Below are 15,564 nucleotides of genomic sequence, written 5' to 3'. Positions count from 1 at the left end.
TAGACACCATTTTATGGGCCGCCGTATTCCACGATCCGCTGAAAGAAGTGACAAGGAATTGTACTTGTGCAACAGCTGGAGGGTCTGAGTGTGACTCCCCTGGTCCGGACTGATATTTCAGAAATTCCCTTTCAGAACGGGACTTTTGGGAGAGTGCTGCAGGTGCTGGAAAAACACCATCGAAAATGTGTGTGAAGGAGCCCTGAGAGGGGAGTACGGTAGGGAGAATGGGGAGAATGGCTAATTCTATCTAGATGTTCTTTTCTATTATAATTGTATTTTGTTAGTTTCCTCTAATGTTCTTATTTTCTATTGTATTACAGAAGCCATTGAATCATTTCAATAGAAACTACCGCTATGTATCCCGGTTGTCCCTGTATAAGACTGCTACAGGAATACTGCAGGATAACCTGCAAAAAAAAAATAAAAAATATATATATATATATATATATATACGCACACACACACAGTGGTACCTTGGTTTAAGAGCATTTTGCTAGAAGAGCTCAGAACTGTTATGGACGCACCTCAGGAGTGCTGTCATATTGACAGTCTGCTTTAAATTACAAGTTATTAGTTTATAGTGCGCACTGAGACTCAAACACCCTGACACAGTGATGATTAAGAAGAATCTCCTTTATTCAAAGATGGCAGCCAGTGTATATACCCTGGGGGCATGTATACTTCTACTAATCCTCGTGTCAGTACCTCATTGGCTGAGGTATAAGAGGACTTAGTTACATAGCACTAGTGTTTAGTAACGGAAGCTGTAAGGAATATAACATCTCTACTTGTTTAGAAGGTCAGCGCCAGATAGTAATGGCTGCACTTAATTTACAAAATATCACATCCTTAGTTTTTCAAAATTGTAATTTGGTGTAAGAGAATTGCTTTGGTTTAAGAGCTCCCTGTAATGGGTGGGAGGGCAAATGGGAGAGGGGCATGGTCTGCACAGTGGGGTCTACAGCACTCACCATCCAAATCATGGCAGATCCACTTCCTTCCTACTTCATGCTACCTGCAGTCTCTGTCAGCACTTGTGTTTCCCATCCTCTCCATTCCTGCTATAATCTGCCTGCACTCACACTCAGCTATACACACTGCTGCTATAATGTGCCTGCACTAACACTCAGCTATACACACTGCTGCTATAATCTGCCTGCACTCACACTCAGCCATTCACACTGCTGTATAGAAAAGTTTCTGTCACTGTCCTCCTGCACAGCTCTGTGATTCTGACTTCCTGATTGATCCATGCTGAACCCCTTACATGCTGTCCACACAGACCTCTGACAGCAGCCCTGCTTCTTTATTCTAGCCTGTTGTACTACACTATTGCATTATGGGGATCTGCAGTTCCATCCTGTATCTACAAGCTGCTGCTGTGTTATCGGCGTTATGCAGTTACTATACATTATACTCCACATGCTGATTGCTATACTGTACAGTAACTTATATATCACATATCCAGCTGCTGCTGTGTTATCAGGGTTATACAGTTACTATACATTATATACCACATGCTGCTATACTGTACAGTAACTTATATATCACATATCCAGCTGCTGCAGTGTTATCAGGGTTATACAGTTACTATACATTATATACCACATGCTGCTATACTGTACAGTAACTTATATATCACATATCCAGCTGCTGTGTTATCAGGGTTATACAGTTACTATACATTATACACCACATGCTGCTATACTGTACAGTAACTTATATATCACATATCCAGCTGCTGCTGTGTTATCAGGGTTATACAGTTACTATACATTATATACCACATGCTGCTATACTGTACAGTAACTTATATATCACATATCCAGCTGCTGTGTTATCAGGGTTATACAGTTACTATACATTATACACCACATGCTGATTGCTATACTGTACAGTAACTTATATATCACATATCCAGCTGCTGTGTTATCAGGGTTATACAGTTACTATACATTATACACCACATGCTGATACTATACTGTACAGTAACATATATATCACATATCCAGCTGCTGCTGTGTTATCAGGGTTATACAGTTACTATACATTATACACCACATGCTGCTATACTGTACAGTAACTTATATATCACATATCCAGCTGCTGCTGTGTTATCAGGGTTATGCAGTTACTATACATTATACACCACATGCTGATACTATACTGTACAGTAACTTATATATCACATATCCAGCTGCTGCTGTGTTATCAGGGTTATACAGTTACTATACATTATACACCACATGCTGATACTATACTGTACAGTAACATATATATCACATATCCAGCTGCTGTGTTATCAGGGTTATACAGTTACTATACATTATACACCACATGCTGATTGTTATTCTGTACAGTAACGTATAATATCACATATCCAGCTGTTTCTAAAAGTTTGTTTAATTAGTTATACATGTTAGGCTGGGTTCACACTATGTTTTCGCAATCCATTCTTTTCATCCATTTTTTTTTTTTTGCAAAAAAAAAAAATTAAAAAATGATGAGAAAAAACAGATGCAACTGTGTGTATCCGTTTTGATCTGTTTTTCCATTCTTTGCATCAGTTTTTTTTTCATCTGTTTTTCATCCATTTTTTTTTTCTTGCAAATACACAGTGTGAACCCAGCCTTATTCAGAATAAAAAAAAAAAATCATTATTTTGGAGCGTGGTACCGATTTTCTGCATTTCAATGATTTCTTATGGTAAAATTTGCTTTGGTTTAAGAGTGGATTTGAATTACAAGCACTGTCCCGGAACGGATTACACTCGTAATCCAAAGCACCACTATATATATTGGGGGCCAATTATTATTATTATTATTATTATTATTATTATTGTTATTATGATGACAGTCTGGGTGCAGTACTCTGTGATGACTGTAGGTGGCAGCATTCTACTGTATAACCACTGGTAACATACAGTACAGCACATTCCCAATCTCTGGATCTGTAGGAAATCTTTTGTGGTCAGTGTTATAGTTGTTGACCACAATGGTCACCCCACTCCTGGATGCGGTCACTGATGGCAACTCAGTGTTGTTGCTGTTTAAATCAGCTCCATTATAAGACTATGATGACTCTAAATAACATAAATAATACAGCAGAACTAAAAGGTAATTTAGTGTTTGATGTTGGGGTTACTTTAAGCGTCTGTTCACACTTGAAAACACTTGGATTCCTGCCGCCTTACGCTAGTACTCGTCTTTTGCACTTTTAGGCTATGTTCACACTACGTACATTTCAGGCAGTATTTGGTCCTCAAGTCAGGTCCTCATAGCAACCAAAACCAGGAGTGGATTAAAAACACAGAAAGACTCTGTTAACACAATGTTGAAATTGAGTGGATGGCCGCCATATAACAGTAAATAACGGCCATTATTTCAATATAACAGCCGTTGTTTTAAAATAACAGCAAATATTTGCCATTAAATGGCGGCCATCCACTCAATAACAACATTATGTGAACAGAGCCTTTCTGTGTTTTCAATCCACTCCTTGTTTTGTTTGCTATAAAGCCTCAAAAATACAGCCTCAAATATACGTAGTGTGAACCCAGCCTTAGGCTAAGTTTACACAACGTATATTTTTTCATAAAAGTACGGTCGTTGTTGCAATCAGCAACAACGGGCGTACTTTTTACGAAAGTATACGTTGCCTTGCTTTTTATGGAATCTCGGCCGGAGCGTATACACATAGTACATATATATATATATATATATATATATATATATATATGGAGCGATCGGCTGCGGTCCCATGCTCCATAGCGTGCAGTGGAAAGTTCTGATGCAGGTGCGGACAGATGCGCCCGCATCAGAACTCTGCGGCCCTAAAGATCATCCGGCCGGGGTGATCTTTTCAGAGACCGGCCGTTCCGTGACCTGGCCAGGTCACGGAACAGCCGGTCTCTCACAGCATGTGAACATAGCCCTATTATGTCAGATTAAAGCCTATATAGAGTCCATATAAAATCTATAAAGTCTGAATAAAGTCTATATAAAATATAGGAACTTAGTGACACTGGAGACATTCACATGACTGGTGGGTCAGAAAGTCATTGGCGGGGTGTGATGGCGTCTGTAGGTGAAACCTGTTAGCGTTAGGCAGGGGCGCAACGAGAAAGGTCTGGGCCCCATAGAAAATGTTTGATTGGGCCCCCCTCCTTTTCCCCATCACACTGTAGATAATCCCCTTGTTTGATAGCCCTGTGCCCAGTATATAGCATATGTTAGGCATCTCTCCTAATATCCCCCCTAGTATATATTGCCCCCCATGGTTGGCATCTCCCCTAGTGTTCTCCATGGTAGGCATCTCCCCTAGTGTCCCCCATGGTAGGTATCTCCCCTAGTGTCCCCCATGGTAGGTATCTCCCCTAGTGTCCCCCATGGTAGGCATCTCCCCTAGTGTCCCCCATGGTAGGCATCTCCCCTAGTGTCCCCCATGGTAGGCATCTCCCCTAGTGTCCCCCATGGTAGGCATCTCCCCTAGTGTCCCCCATGGTAGGCATCTCCCCTAGTGTCCCCCATGGTAGGCATCTCCCCTAGTGTCCCCCATGGTAGGCATCTCCCCTAGTGTCCCCCATGGTAGGCATCTCCCCTAGTGTCCCCCATGGTAGGCATCTCCCCTAGTGTCCCCCATGGTAGGCATCTCCCCTAGTGTCCCCCATGGTAGGCATCTCCCCTAGTGTCCCCCATGGTAGGCATCTCCCCTAGTGTCCCCCATGGTAGGCATCTCCCCTAGTGTCCCCCATGGTAGGCATCTCCCCTAGTGTCCCCCATGGTAGGCATCTCCCCTAGTGTCCCCTATGGTAGGCATTTCCCCTCGTGTCCCCCATGGTAGGCATCTCCCCTAGTGTCCCCCATGGTAGGCATCTCCCCTAGTGTCCCCCATGGTAGGCATCTCCCCTAGCATCCCCCATGGTAGGCATCCCCCTAAGTGTCTCCCATGGTAGGCATCTCCCCCAATGTCCCCCATGGGAGGCATCCCCCTAGTGTCCCCCATGGTAGGCATCTCCCCTAGTGTCCCCGATGGTAGGCATCTCCCCTACAGCACTTGTACAGCAAAGCAGGGACAGCGCACAGTATGGTGGCTTTCAGACAACGGGGGGGGGGGGGGGGGGGCTCACCACAGCACACTTGTACAGCAAAGCAGGGACAGGGCACAGTATGGTGGCTTCCAGACATCAGGGGATGTTCACCACAGCACACTTGTACAGCACAGCAGGGACAGTGTTCGGTATGGTGGCAAGTTATGGGATATTGACAGACTGTGTGCGGTAGAGGACAACGGGGATGTCGGCAGGCGACGTGCCTCTTGATGCCTTGTCTGCACATTTACGAGTGACAGCTAAGAAGGAAACATCGGGGTTGATAGCAGGGGACGGTCTTCATGTCCTGCATGCACCTGCTCTGCAACGGACGGTGAAGGTAGGGGACAACGATTGCTAACAAAAACTTTGCTAGGTCTTACTTTTGGGGGAGGCCTTAAATTTATCAATTCAGCAAAACCTCTACTTGGTCTTATTTTGGGGGAACTAGGGTAGTAATTGTTATTATCATTGATGCAGACAACATGTGATACGAAGCTAGTCGCCCCGCAGTGTCCTCCTATCCGTCCTGCCCCTTACATTACATAATCCGGGTTGTAGACATCTATGATAAGACTCATAGGTTAGCTATGCATCTGTCATCACACCCTCTCATTTATGCTACCTTTAGTGTCTGGAGTGTCTGGGAGTTGCTTAGGTGTGCACAAGCTCTTTGCTAATTCTTTAATTGAACATTAGACAAGTAATCTGGAGCCACCTATGTAATCACTATGTAAGTGTAATCTTATATACCGCAGACTATTAGAGCAGTTGTCTTGTACAGGGACGACCCCACATTCAGTTTGTACATTGTACAGTTTGTCTGTTGATTTTAGAGATGTGTGAACTTACAGTAAGTCCAAACCCAAATGTGCGGCATTGGACTCCCAATGGTGGGTATAAAGAAGAGGGCCGGATTGGGTATAAAGAGCAGCCCAGGCACATAACCCAGCCTTCTAGCCCACATAAAATATTAACCCCTCGCCCTATGAAGATAAAAAGAAAAAAAGGCTCCCCCTTGTAGGTATCCCCCCCCCCCCCCCATGCTGAATATCCCACCCTCATGTAGAACTCTCCCTGTAGATAATCCACACCCCTGTAGTCATACATACTCTAACCTGGCTCCTGGGCGCCAGTCCACTGCTATCTCCTCTTCCTCCAAGTTCCCTAAGGGGAACATGCCATCGTACCCCTGGGCCAGCCTGCCCCTGGTGATGTTTAGGGAAATCACCAGGAATCAGACAAGGCTGGCTCCCGCAGGGGACCGGCCCACCTGATATTTTCCAGAAATGCCACATGGCCAATCCGGCCCTGGATACCACCCTAGGGCTGCCTGGAAAACATGGATACCGTCATAGGCCAAAGGCTACATCCATCTACTCCAGCCACCAGGAGCCAAATGTCCAGAGTTCGAGGTTTCACAAACCCAAACTTCCTGTAAGTTAGCTCATCTCTAGTTGCTATATCCTGCAGTGGGAATGCGGCCAGTGCTTCACTTCAATTGAACCAGCGAGAACATTCCCTTTATTTCCCAGATATAATCTACACCTTTGAGTTTTACAAAGAGATAAATATAGTTTATTGTAAAAAAGATAGAATTAAAGTATCATAATGTTATATTATATACAAAACCAAAGTATTCATGGTTACTAGAAAGGTATCCTGCTTAATCCTGACAAATATGAGATCAAAGCAGTGACATCATCATGAGTGACATCATCAGTCAGAAATCTATTACAACTCTGAGGCTAATGTTATTGCTGCCCTCATATTCTATTGTCCAGCATGTAAAAAGCTAAAAATGTAGCACAAAGTCTATGATATATATATATATATATATATATATATATATATATATATATAAAAGAAAAAATAATCTTCCTTGTCTGAATCAATAATACTAAGCACATAATGATTATAGTGAATTATGGATGAGGACGCTTGTGTCTCGCTGGGGCCAGACTGGGACTCGGTGGTTTTACTGGTTCTGAATAAATAAGGAGATGCGTTTCCTGATGAATATTGATGAGATTTAATCTCAGCTCAAATCTTACTTATAGGGCGGAGTTAAGGTATAGAATCACAATGTATAAGGCTGTGTCTTATATAAATATTTGTGCTAGGTCTTATTTTCAGGGGATGTCTTATGAAGAAGAATTCACATTTATTGCTGGGGAAAAAAATTTAATATATAGTCTGGAGACTGTACCAATCTCCCACAGCAGTTCCTGGACCACTTGTACAGCAGGGACGGTACAGGAGCTTCTGGCCACCAGGGGGAGCTCATTACAGCACACTTGTACAGCACAGCAGGGACAGAGCGTATGGTATGGCAGCTTCTGGCCACCAGGGGGAGCTCATTACAGCACACTTGTACAGCACAGCAGGGTCAGAGCGTATGGTATGGCAGCTTCCGGCCACCAGGGGGAGCTCATTACAGCACACTTGCACAGCACAGCAGGGACAGAGCGTATGGTATGGCAGCTTCCGGCCACCAGGGGGAGCTCATTACAGCACACTTATACAGCACAGTAGGGACAGTGTACAGTATGGCGGTTTCTGGCCACCAGGTGGATCTCACCACAGCACACTTATACAGCATAGCAGGGACAGCGTACGGGATAACTGTAGGTCCAGTTTCCTGCTCAGGGGTTTATGTCGCAGTGAAGGTACATTAGTTCTATTACTGAATTACCACAAGATTGGACGGATCACGGACCATGGCAGGCGTGTCACTGACCAATGAGGGATACAGGCTGTGTGACAGGGCCCCTGATTGGTTGAGCAGGATGGTCTGGGTGAGTTTGCAGGTGTATGCAGGTGCGGCTGGCACTATTAGGTGTGCAGGTGAGCCGATCCTGATGTCATTCTGTCCCTATCCCTGTGCAAGCAGCAGGATAATGGATGTGGATCAGAGATGCTAAATAGATCCCCATTATCCACAGAATATATGGAGTGAGAACACACACTGCACAATGTAAGGTACTAATAATAGAGAGGCTGGAGGTCCCCCGGCTCTGACGTTACACTCAGCAGCTTCATCAGGTGACTCACGATTCATCAGGGTCTTAGAATATATAGAGGATCTAGTCTCTGTGGGGCATGGATAGAATATTAATTATTTCCAATGTTAAAGAAATCCCATTTGCTCAATAGAGAAATATTATATGAAAACATCAGGTTCACATTATGTTGGGGCCAAACATTGCCGGCAGATAAGTATGCAGACTAGAGATGGGCGCTACTCAAGCATGCCGGAGTACGACTGTGTGGCATTTGATTACCGGTGGCTGAAGAGGTTGGATGCAGCCCTAGCGAGTCCTACAAAACATGGATACAGCCATAGGCCACAAGCTGTATCCACCAGGACTCCCTAGAGCTGCATCCAGATTCGTCAGCCACCAGTAATCGGACTCTAGCAACTTGCGCTCATGTCTAATGTCGACCTGTACAGTGCTGGGTTCATTCACTTTAATAAACCGAATATAGTCAGACAAGTAACTTTTATTTTGTGGCTCTTAGAAGTCAAATATTCTGGGCTTATAGTCCAATGACATAATAATGTAAGTTCTAGATATAAAGTAAATGTAGTCAGTAGTATACCGCATTAGGACCATTCACAAAGCAGCATAGAGCCTCAACATGGTGGGAATCCTGCCTAACCTGACTGGTTATAGGCAGTAAGAATGTAAGATACTCCCTGTACACATGCACGCTCAGCTCAGTCAAGCACACATTTATTATAATAGGGAGACTGAGACATGGCCACAAGTGTATGTATACCTGCTGGAGGGACAATGGGTCAAACACTATGAAATCCAATGTGTCTGATTCTCATTTCCGTCATCATCATCTATTGAAGAACAGTTGTTAGGCCCAGTACATAGAAGATTGTTGGTGAGATTCACTGGCGTTATTCTAATGTGCGCTGGTCCTTTTATCTGTCAGAAAATAGATTTCATTTTTGGATACATTGCTGCCTAAAATGGAAAGATGAACCAAGGTGATGTCCTAAGACCCCAGGAGAGGAACGCAGGAGAGGACCCCAGGGAAAGACACTGGGAGAGAAACCAAGGAGAGGACATCGGGAGAGGACCCCAGGAGAGGACCCCAGGGGAAGACCCTGGGAGAGAAACCAAGGAGAGGACATCGGGAGAGGACCCCAGGAGAGGACCCCAGGGGAAGACCCTGGGAGAGAAACCAAGGAGAGGACCCCAGGAGAGGACCCCAGGGGAAGACCCTGGGAGAGAAACCAAGGAGAGGACACCAGGAGAAACCCTGAGAGAAGTTGCTAGGAGAAGACCCCAAGAGAGGTACCCGGGAGAAGACCCCAAAAGAGAAAGCCAGCAGAGGGCCCCAGGAGAAGACCCCAGGGAAAGACACTGGGAGAGAAACCAAGGAGAGGGAATTGGGAAAGAACCCCAGGGGAAGACCATGGCAGAGAAACCAAGAAGAGTACCCCAGGAGAAACCCAGAGAGAGGTTGCTAGGAAAAGACCCCAAGAGAGGCACCTGGGAGAAGACCCCAGGAGAGGACCCCACAAGAGAAAGCCAGCAGAGGGCCCCAGGAGAGGACCCCAGGAGAAAACACTGGGAGAGAAACCAAGGAGAGGACCCCAGGAGAAGACCCAGAGAGAGGTTGCTAGGAGGAGACCCCAGGAGAGGACCCCAGGAGAGGAAGCCAGGAGAAGACCCTAGTAGAAGACCCTAGGAAAGGCACCCAGGAAAAGAACCCGGAAGAGGAAACCAGGAAAAGACTCTAGAAGTGTCACTGCTACTCATCAGGCTGAAAAAGGTTAAAAAACCATCTATATAGAGTTATACTCCACCGATCCACAATCAGTCTGCAGGTTGCTATATTAGATATTAGATAAGGATATAAGAATAACGTTTTGTGCTCAGATGAGACCACAACAGATCTTTTTGGTTTTAACGAGACGCCTTATGTTTGATTCACATAAAAACCTGGTAATGGCTGAGAAACGCTGCTGGTAAAACCATAGTCCGGGCCTGTTGTGCCGCGTCTGTGCCAGGATGACTTGCCATAATCGATAAAACAATGATTTCAGAATCTCACCAGAAAATTGGAAAGGAAAATGGGCCGGGCAATGGGCAATGTAACCAAATAACCTATTACTATATCATAGAGGCACGTGATGAGGAGAATGAACCGGGAGACGGCCACATAGTGGAAGTATAGTAAAACGCCCAAGGTGGACAGGAGCTTTCCCCAATTATATCATCTCCATGTTTACACTTCGAGGAACAATGCAAAGTGATGGGTGGATTTGCAGACAAGTAGCAGCACAGATTAGTTTAGGATTACTAGAAAAGCGGAAGACAATGAATCACAAGAACAATGGATAATTCTTGCTCCGGCCTTTGGATAGATTGTAAAAGTGAGATGAGAGGCATAAAATAGAGGATTATAGTAATTAAAGTGCGGCCCAAAACAAACAGAGCTACGAGGGAAATGTGCCGACCGTGAATCACCCCGATATAAACAACTATGTCTGCAAAACAATTATTACTGCAAAAAGTATGTACCCCCTTACTGATGTCCAGAGCAGGAGAGGTTTTCTGGACAGTTCCTGACATGGACAGAGGTGGCAGCAGAGAACACTGTGTCAGACTGGAAAGAATATAGCACTTCCTGCAGGACATACAGCAGCTGATAAGTACTGGACGACTGGAGATATTTTAATAGAACTAAATTACAAATCTAGAAAACTTTTTGGCATCAGTCCTTTTGAAAGTAAAAAAAAGTTTTGATGGAGTATCCCTTTAAGGATACCCTAAACATTAAAGGCAGACAAACCGGCTGGATCTGGTGGGACCATCTGACAGTTTGAGGGTGCGTTTTACACAGAGAGATTTATCTGACAGATTTCTAAAGCCAAAGGCAGGAATAGACTTTAAACAGAAAAGACGGAGATTTCTCCTAATTTCAAATCCATTCCTGGCTTTGGCTTTAAAAATCTGTCAGATAAATCTCCTGGAGTTAAGCAGATGGCAGAGATGTTTAGCATATTCCCCTTTCCTGTTGGAGAACACATGCAGCTGAACATGGTGGGGGAGGAGGTCTAGAGGTCGGCTGAGAGCAAACAGCTAATAAAGGTGTATGGGCACCTTAAAGGGGCGCTGTCAATTCAAAAAACTTTTGACATTACCCCGACTGGTCCCTAGAATGAGTTGGGAGAAGTGCGTTCTCTCCCAGTGTAAGGGTACTAATACACGGAACGATAATCGGCCCTATCCAGCCAATTATCGCTCCATGTCATAAAGACAACAATCAGCTGATGACCGTTGTTATCAGCTAATCTTTGATATAGGTTCTGACCTATAATTGTTGGGCGCCAACCGCGCACCGCTATGTGTAATAGCAGTGCATGGCCAGCGCTAACGATTAGCAAAGAAGAATACATTACCTATCCATGCTGCAGGGCTGTCCTTTCTCTTCATGTCCGTATTTTACGTTTCTCTCTTTTCTGAGCAGTTAGCACTCCTCCTGGTAAGACCCATGTGACCCCAATTAGCAGGAAGCACCTGTGCACACATGGTCAGTACCGCCTAGTTCTCCCATTCTACCTCCGGTGCAGTGGTGAGCAGTAAGACCTTGTTCACACTTGTGTTGCTTGGTGGCGGCTTTCTCCACCGGCGGCGCCTGCTGGGTTTGGGGGGGGCCCTTGGGGTTTGGTCCTGTGTCAGTGGGGTTGCAGGGTCATTCAGGGTCTCATTGTGGGTACAGAGTCACTTTAAGGGAAAGGAACGTAAGACATGTTGGATCTGTAGTCTGGCAACAGCTTATTCTCCTCTCCCCATCACAACACACACTTACTTAGCCAAGCATGCAGGTATATGGGGATGTTCTGAAGAAGTTTGATGGTTTCTTAAAGGCTACTGGTTTCAGAAAGTAATATAGATCTGTAATTTACTTCTATATAAAAAATCAGCTGCTGTAAGTGATGTCCAGTCTGACACAGTGCTCTCTGCTGCCACCTCTGTCCATGTCAGGTATTGTCCAGAGCAGGAGAGGTTTTCTATGGGGATTTGCTGCTGCTCTGGACAGTTCCTGACATGGACAGTGGTGGCAGCAGAGAGCACTGTGTCAGACTGGAAAGAATACACCACTTCCTGCAGGACATACAGCAGCTGATAAGTATGGGAAGACTTTAGATTTTTAAATAGAACGAAATTAAAAATCTATCTTACTTTATGAAACCAGTTGATTTGAAAGAAAAAGATTTTCGCAGGAGTACCCCTTTAATAATTATGGACCTCTGAAAACCACATTACCACTTGCATCAAATCACACATAACAACACTAAAAAGCATATCACAATCCCGTCCCCGGCCTGGATTTGCATCTAATAAGACATCGCTTATGGAACGTTCTCCATGGATCATTCCCCATGTTCAGTATTTTTTTTTTATTTTTCAGAATAGACTTTTTGCGTAATCACTGTCAGAATTTTTAACAAATTACAAAAAAAAAAATGGCAACATCGTCTTAATACTTGTGAGTCAATACAAAAATTTAGAAAGCATGAAAATCACATTCCTCGACCACAGTGACTGGCCGAGTCTATCCAAAATATCTATAAATATCTGCAGTACATGAGATGCCGATGACTGATTGTATCCTCGGAAAACGCTTGAGTACATTCAACCTGCTCTGATGTTTTTTTTTATCCTAAAAAAAAAAAAATAAAATAGGAAAGATATTGCTCGCCGTTCTACCGCTACGTACAATGGATAAATAAGCGACAAAGAAAGCCTCATAAAGGTGAAGACAATATACTGTGCAAACAAACAGTCTACATTCTAGGCAAATACCCTGACCATATAGAAAGAGATTATTGTGCTATGCTAATTCACTTCAGTGCAGAAACAATGTTTTTTGTTGTTTTTTTTTTTACATAAAACCTTCTTTATTTGTACGAATGCTGATTTTTTAATTTTTTTTTTATTTTTGTTTGTGTAATGAAGCCCAACGACCCTGAAAATCATGAGAAGTACACGATGTGGGTGACATGGCTGGTGGAATTGATGCGTAACAATTGGATGGTGACGTATGAGTCTATGTATATGGGGGTGACCTGTGTGTGGATATAAATGTAAACTTTATTACAACAAACGGGAAGTCACAATAAATAGTATTTTACATTAAAAATAATAAACTCCACTCAAAACCTCAGGATTCGCTTCTGACTGCAGGTACAGGTGTATTCCTATTGAGACGATCTTATGGTAGCTGAGACAATCTGCTGATCGGCTGCGATCATGAAGCGTGTCCTGCAGTGGCCCCTGTAGGCGTAAAGTGGTATTACACTCTGTCCATCCAAAGGAAAGTACAGCTATGTAATACACACTAAATCCTTTAGAGCAGGAGGTGCTGTTTGCAGAAGCTCTTTACACTTTGACAGTATGGAGGAACTCCTAGGAATCCATGTCTCTGTTAACACAACCACCCTTTTTGCCTATGGGAAATTTAAAGGGAATCTGTCAGCACTGAGTTATTGACATACTGACAGCATCTTATACAACATGGTGCCTGTAGTTTATCTGTCTATGTAGCAAAAAATAAGTAATCTTAGTGTCAAAGAGGAGTTGTGGCTCTCTGGCTGTGCCACACTCTGACCTATATAACCTGGTGAAAAATCATTGGTATTGGACACATTGAGCCAGCAATTCAGCAGCGATCTGAACACCCAACAAAAACTTTCATGTGTCTCCAGTTCGTCTGAAAAGTTTTTTTTTAAAGCAACAGGGACGCTAAGTTTTAAAGATGTTGTATAGAATTAGAACACTGGGGGTTTCTTTTCCCCCAGGAACAGTTTATCTATAAGTCTTTACAGCCCCCATATGCCAATAAAGGGCCATCGGGCCTGCAATAGAAAACCACAGAAGAACACCACGTCTACGAGGTGAGGACCCTGTCCCACAACTGTTTCTCAGTCTCCATGAACTCACGGTGAGTGTCGGGAGGGATGCTGGTGGTGAAACATTAAAGTGGTTATCTAGGATTAGAAGAACATGGCTGCTTTCCTCCATGTTGTAATACCACACACAACCTGAGCCCAGGGGTGGCGCTTTTATTTGGGCTATGTTTTTAATCCTCCATAACCCCTTTAACCCTAAGGTTTTGAGTGGAGATATAATGATATATTTTAGATATATATATATATATATTATATTTGAAGGACTTGTCACCCTTGCACCTTTATGAATACTGGCATAGTCTGCACAAAACGTGCAGCGATAAAGTCTCAAGGTGCGGACCCTGTTATAGAAGAAGCTTTTCAGTATGAATGTAACTTATTGCATGTAGATATAGCACTATGCTTAGGCTGGGTTCACACTATGTTTTTCTGTTTTTGCAACAACACAAAAAAAAAGCTGCAAAACAGAAGCATTTGTGTGCATCCGTTTTGATCCGTTTTTCTATTAGTTTTTTTAACTTACAAATTTTTTTTTCAACAATGGAAGTCAATGGAAAAACGGATCAAAAAGGATGCACACAAATACATCAGTTTTTTCATGTTTTTTTTTTTTTTTGCACAACAGATGAAAAAAACGTGGTGTGCAGCCAGCCTTAGGAGATGATCCTGCTGCCCCATATGGAGCGTGTACCATTAATGTGAAGACACCATCATATCTCCAATAAAATTGTCAGCCGCAATGTAACTTTACTCTGCGAGGAAAAAAACCTACATAAAAATCCAAATATAAGGTTTATGTTTCGTCTACATTCACAAGAGCAATGTTCCCTTTATTGATTGACGTTATCATGGGCGCCATGCATGGGTAATGGTGAAGATGACGGACAGATGAGAGGTGACCTCCAAAACACCATATCCTTCAAGTGAAAAACAAAAAGGCTAAAATCATGAAACTTTAAAAAAAATGAGCTGCTGAGTTCTGGAGAGAATAATCCAAGTGGATAAAATTAGATTTACAGACAGCCACCTCTGATATGGCAAAACCAGGCTCAGCCATTGGTGGCGCTGTAGTCCTGCAGTCCCGTAGAAATGATGCTAAATCACTGCAGAGGGAGCGATGGCGGTCGCCTCACAGCTGCTGGAGTGTCGGCTCCTTCTCCACTGGTGACACCAGACGCCTCCCAAGACCTCAACCGAGTTTAGTGAGCTGGAGATCCCCATGGATCTTAACAGTGTCAATAGATGAGAGAAGCTCCACACGATGGTAAAAGTCAAAAAGCTGGTGTCCATCAACAAATACCCTGAAGCGCGGATGCTCGCAGAGAATCTCTACCTACAATGAGAGGCAAAAACATCAGTCAGTAAAGCAAGATGCTGCAAACTGGAATGTAAAGGGGGAAACCTAGTCAAATAAGATCAGACAGAGCTAAGATTAGAAGAACATGGCGGCCATCTCCTGCTAGTCTACATGTTGTGTAGTTGTGTAACCTCACTGACATCAGATGCGTCATGGCCAGGGGTGGTACAGCCA

General features: G+C 43.7%; 1 protein-coding gene across 2 annotated transcripts in view; it reads right to left on the bottom strand.

The window, feature by feature from the left end:
• Positions 1-12,506: 12,506 nt before the first annotated feature.
• LGALSL (galectin like) overlaps positions 12,507-15,564 on the bottom strand; it is a 38,435-nt gene continuing 35,377 nt past the window's right edge. For both annotated transcript variants that reach the window (XM_069955083.1, XM_069955084.1), the window contains one exon: positions 12,507-15,366. In XM_069955083.1, coding sequence (XP_069811184.1) covers positions 15,223-15,366 — 144 coding nt within the window. In that variant the 3' untranslated portion in view covers positions 12,507-15,222. The remainder of the gene's footprint in view (positions 15,367-15,564) is intronic.

Source organism: Dendropsophus ebraccatus, chromosome 15, assembly GCF_027789765.1.
Source record: "Dendropsophus ebraccatus isolate aDenEbr1 chromosome 15, aDenEbr1.pat, whole genome shotgun sequence".
NCBI lineage: Eukaryota > Metazoa > Chordata > Amphibia > Anura > Hylidae > Dendropsophus > Dendropsophus ebraccatus.
The sequence above is the reverse complement of the archived record's forward strand: the minus strand, read 5'-3'. Positions and strand labels throughout refer to the sequence as shown.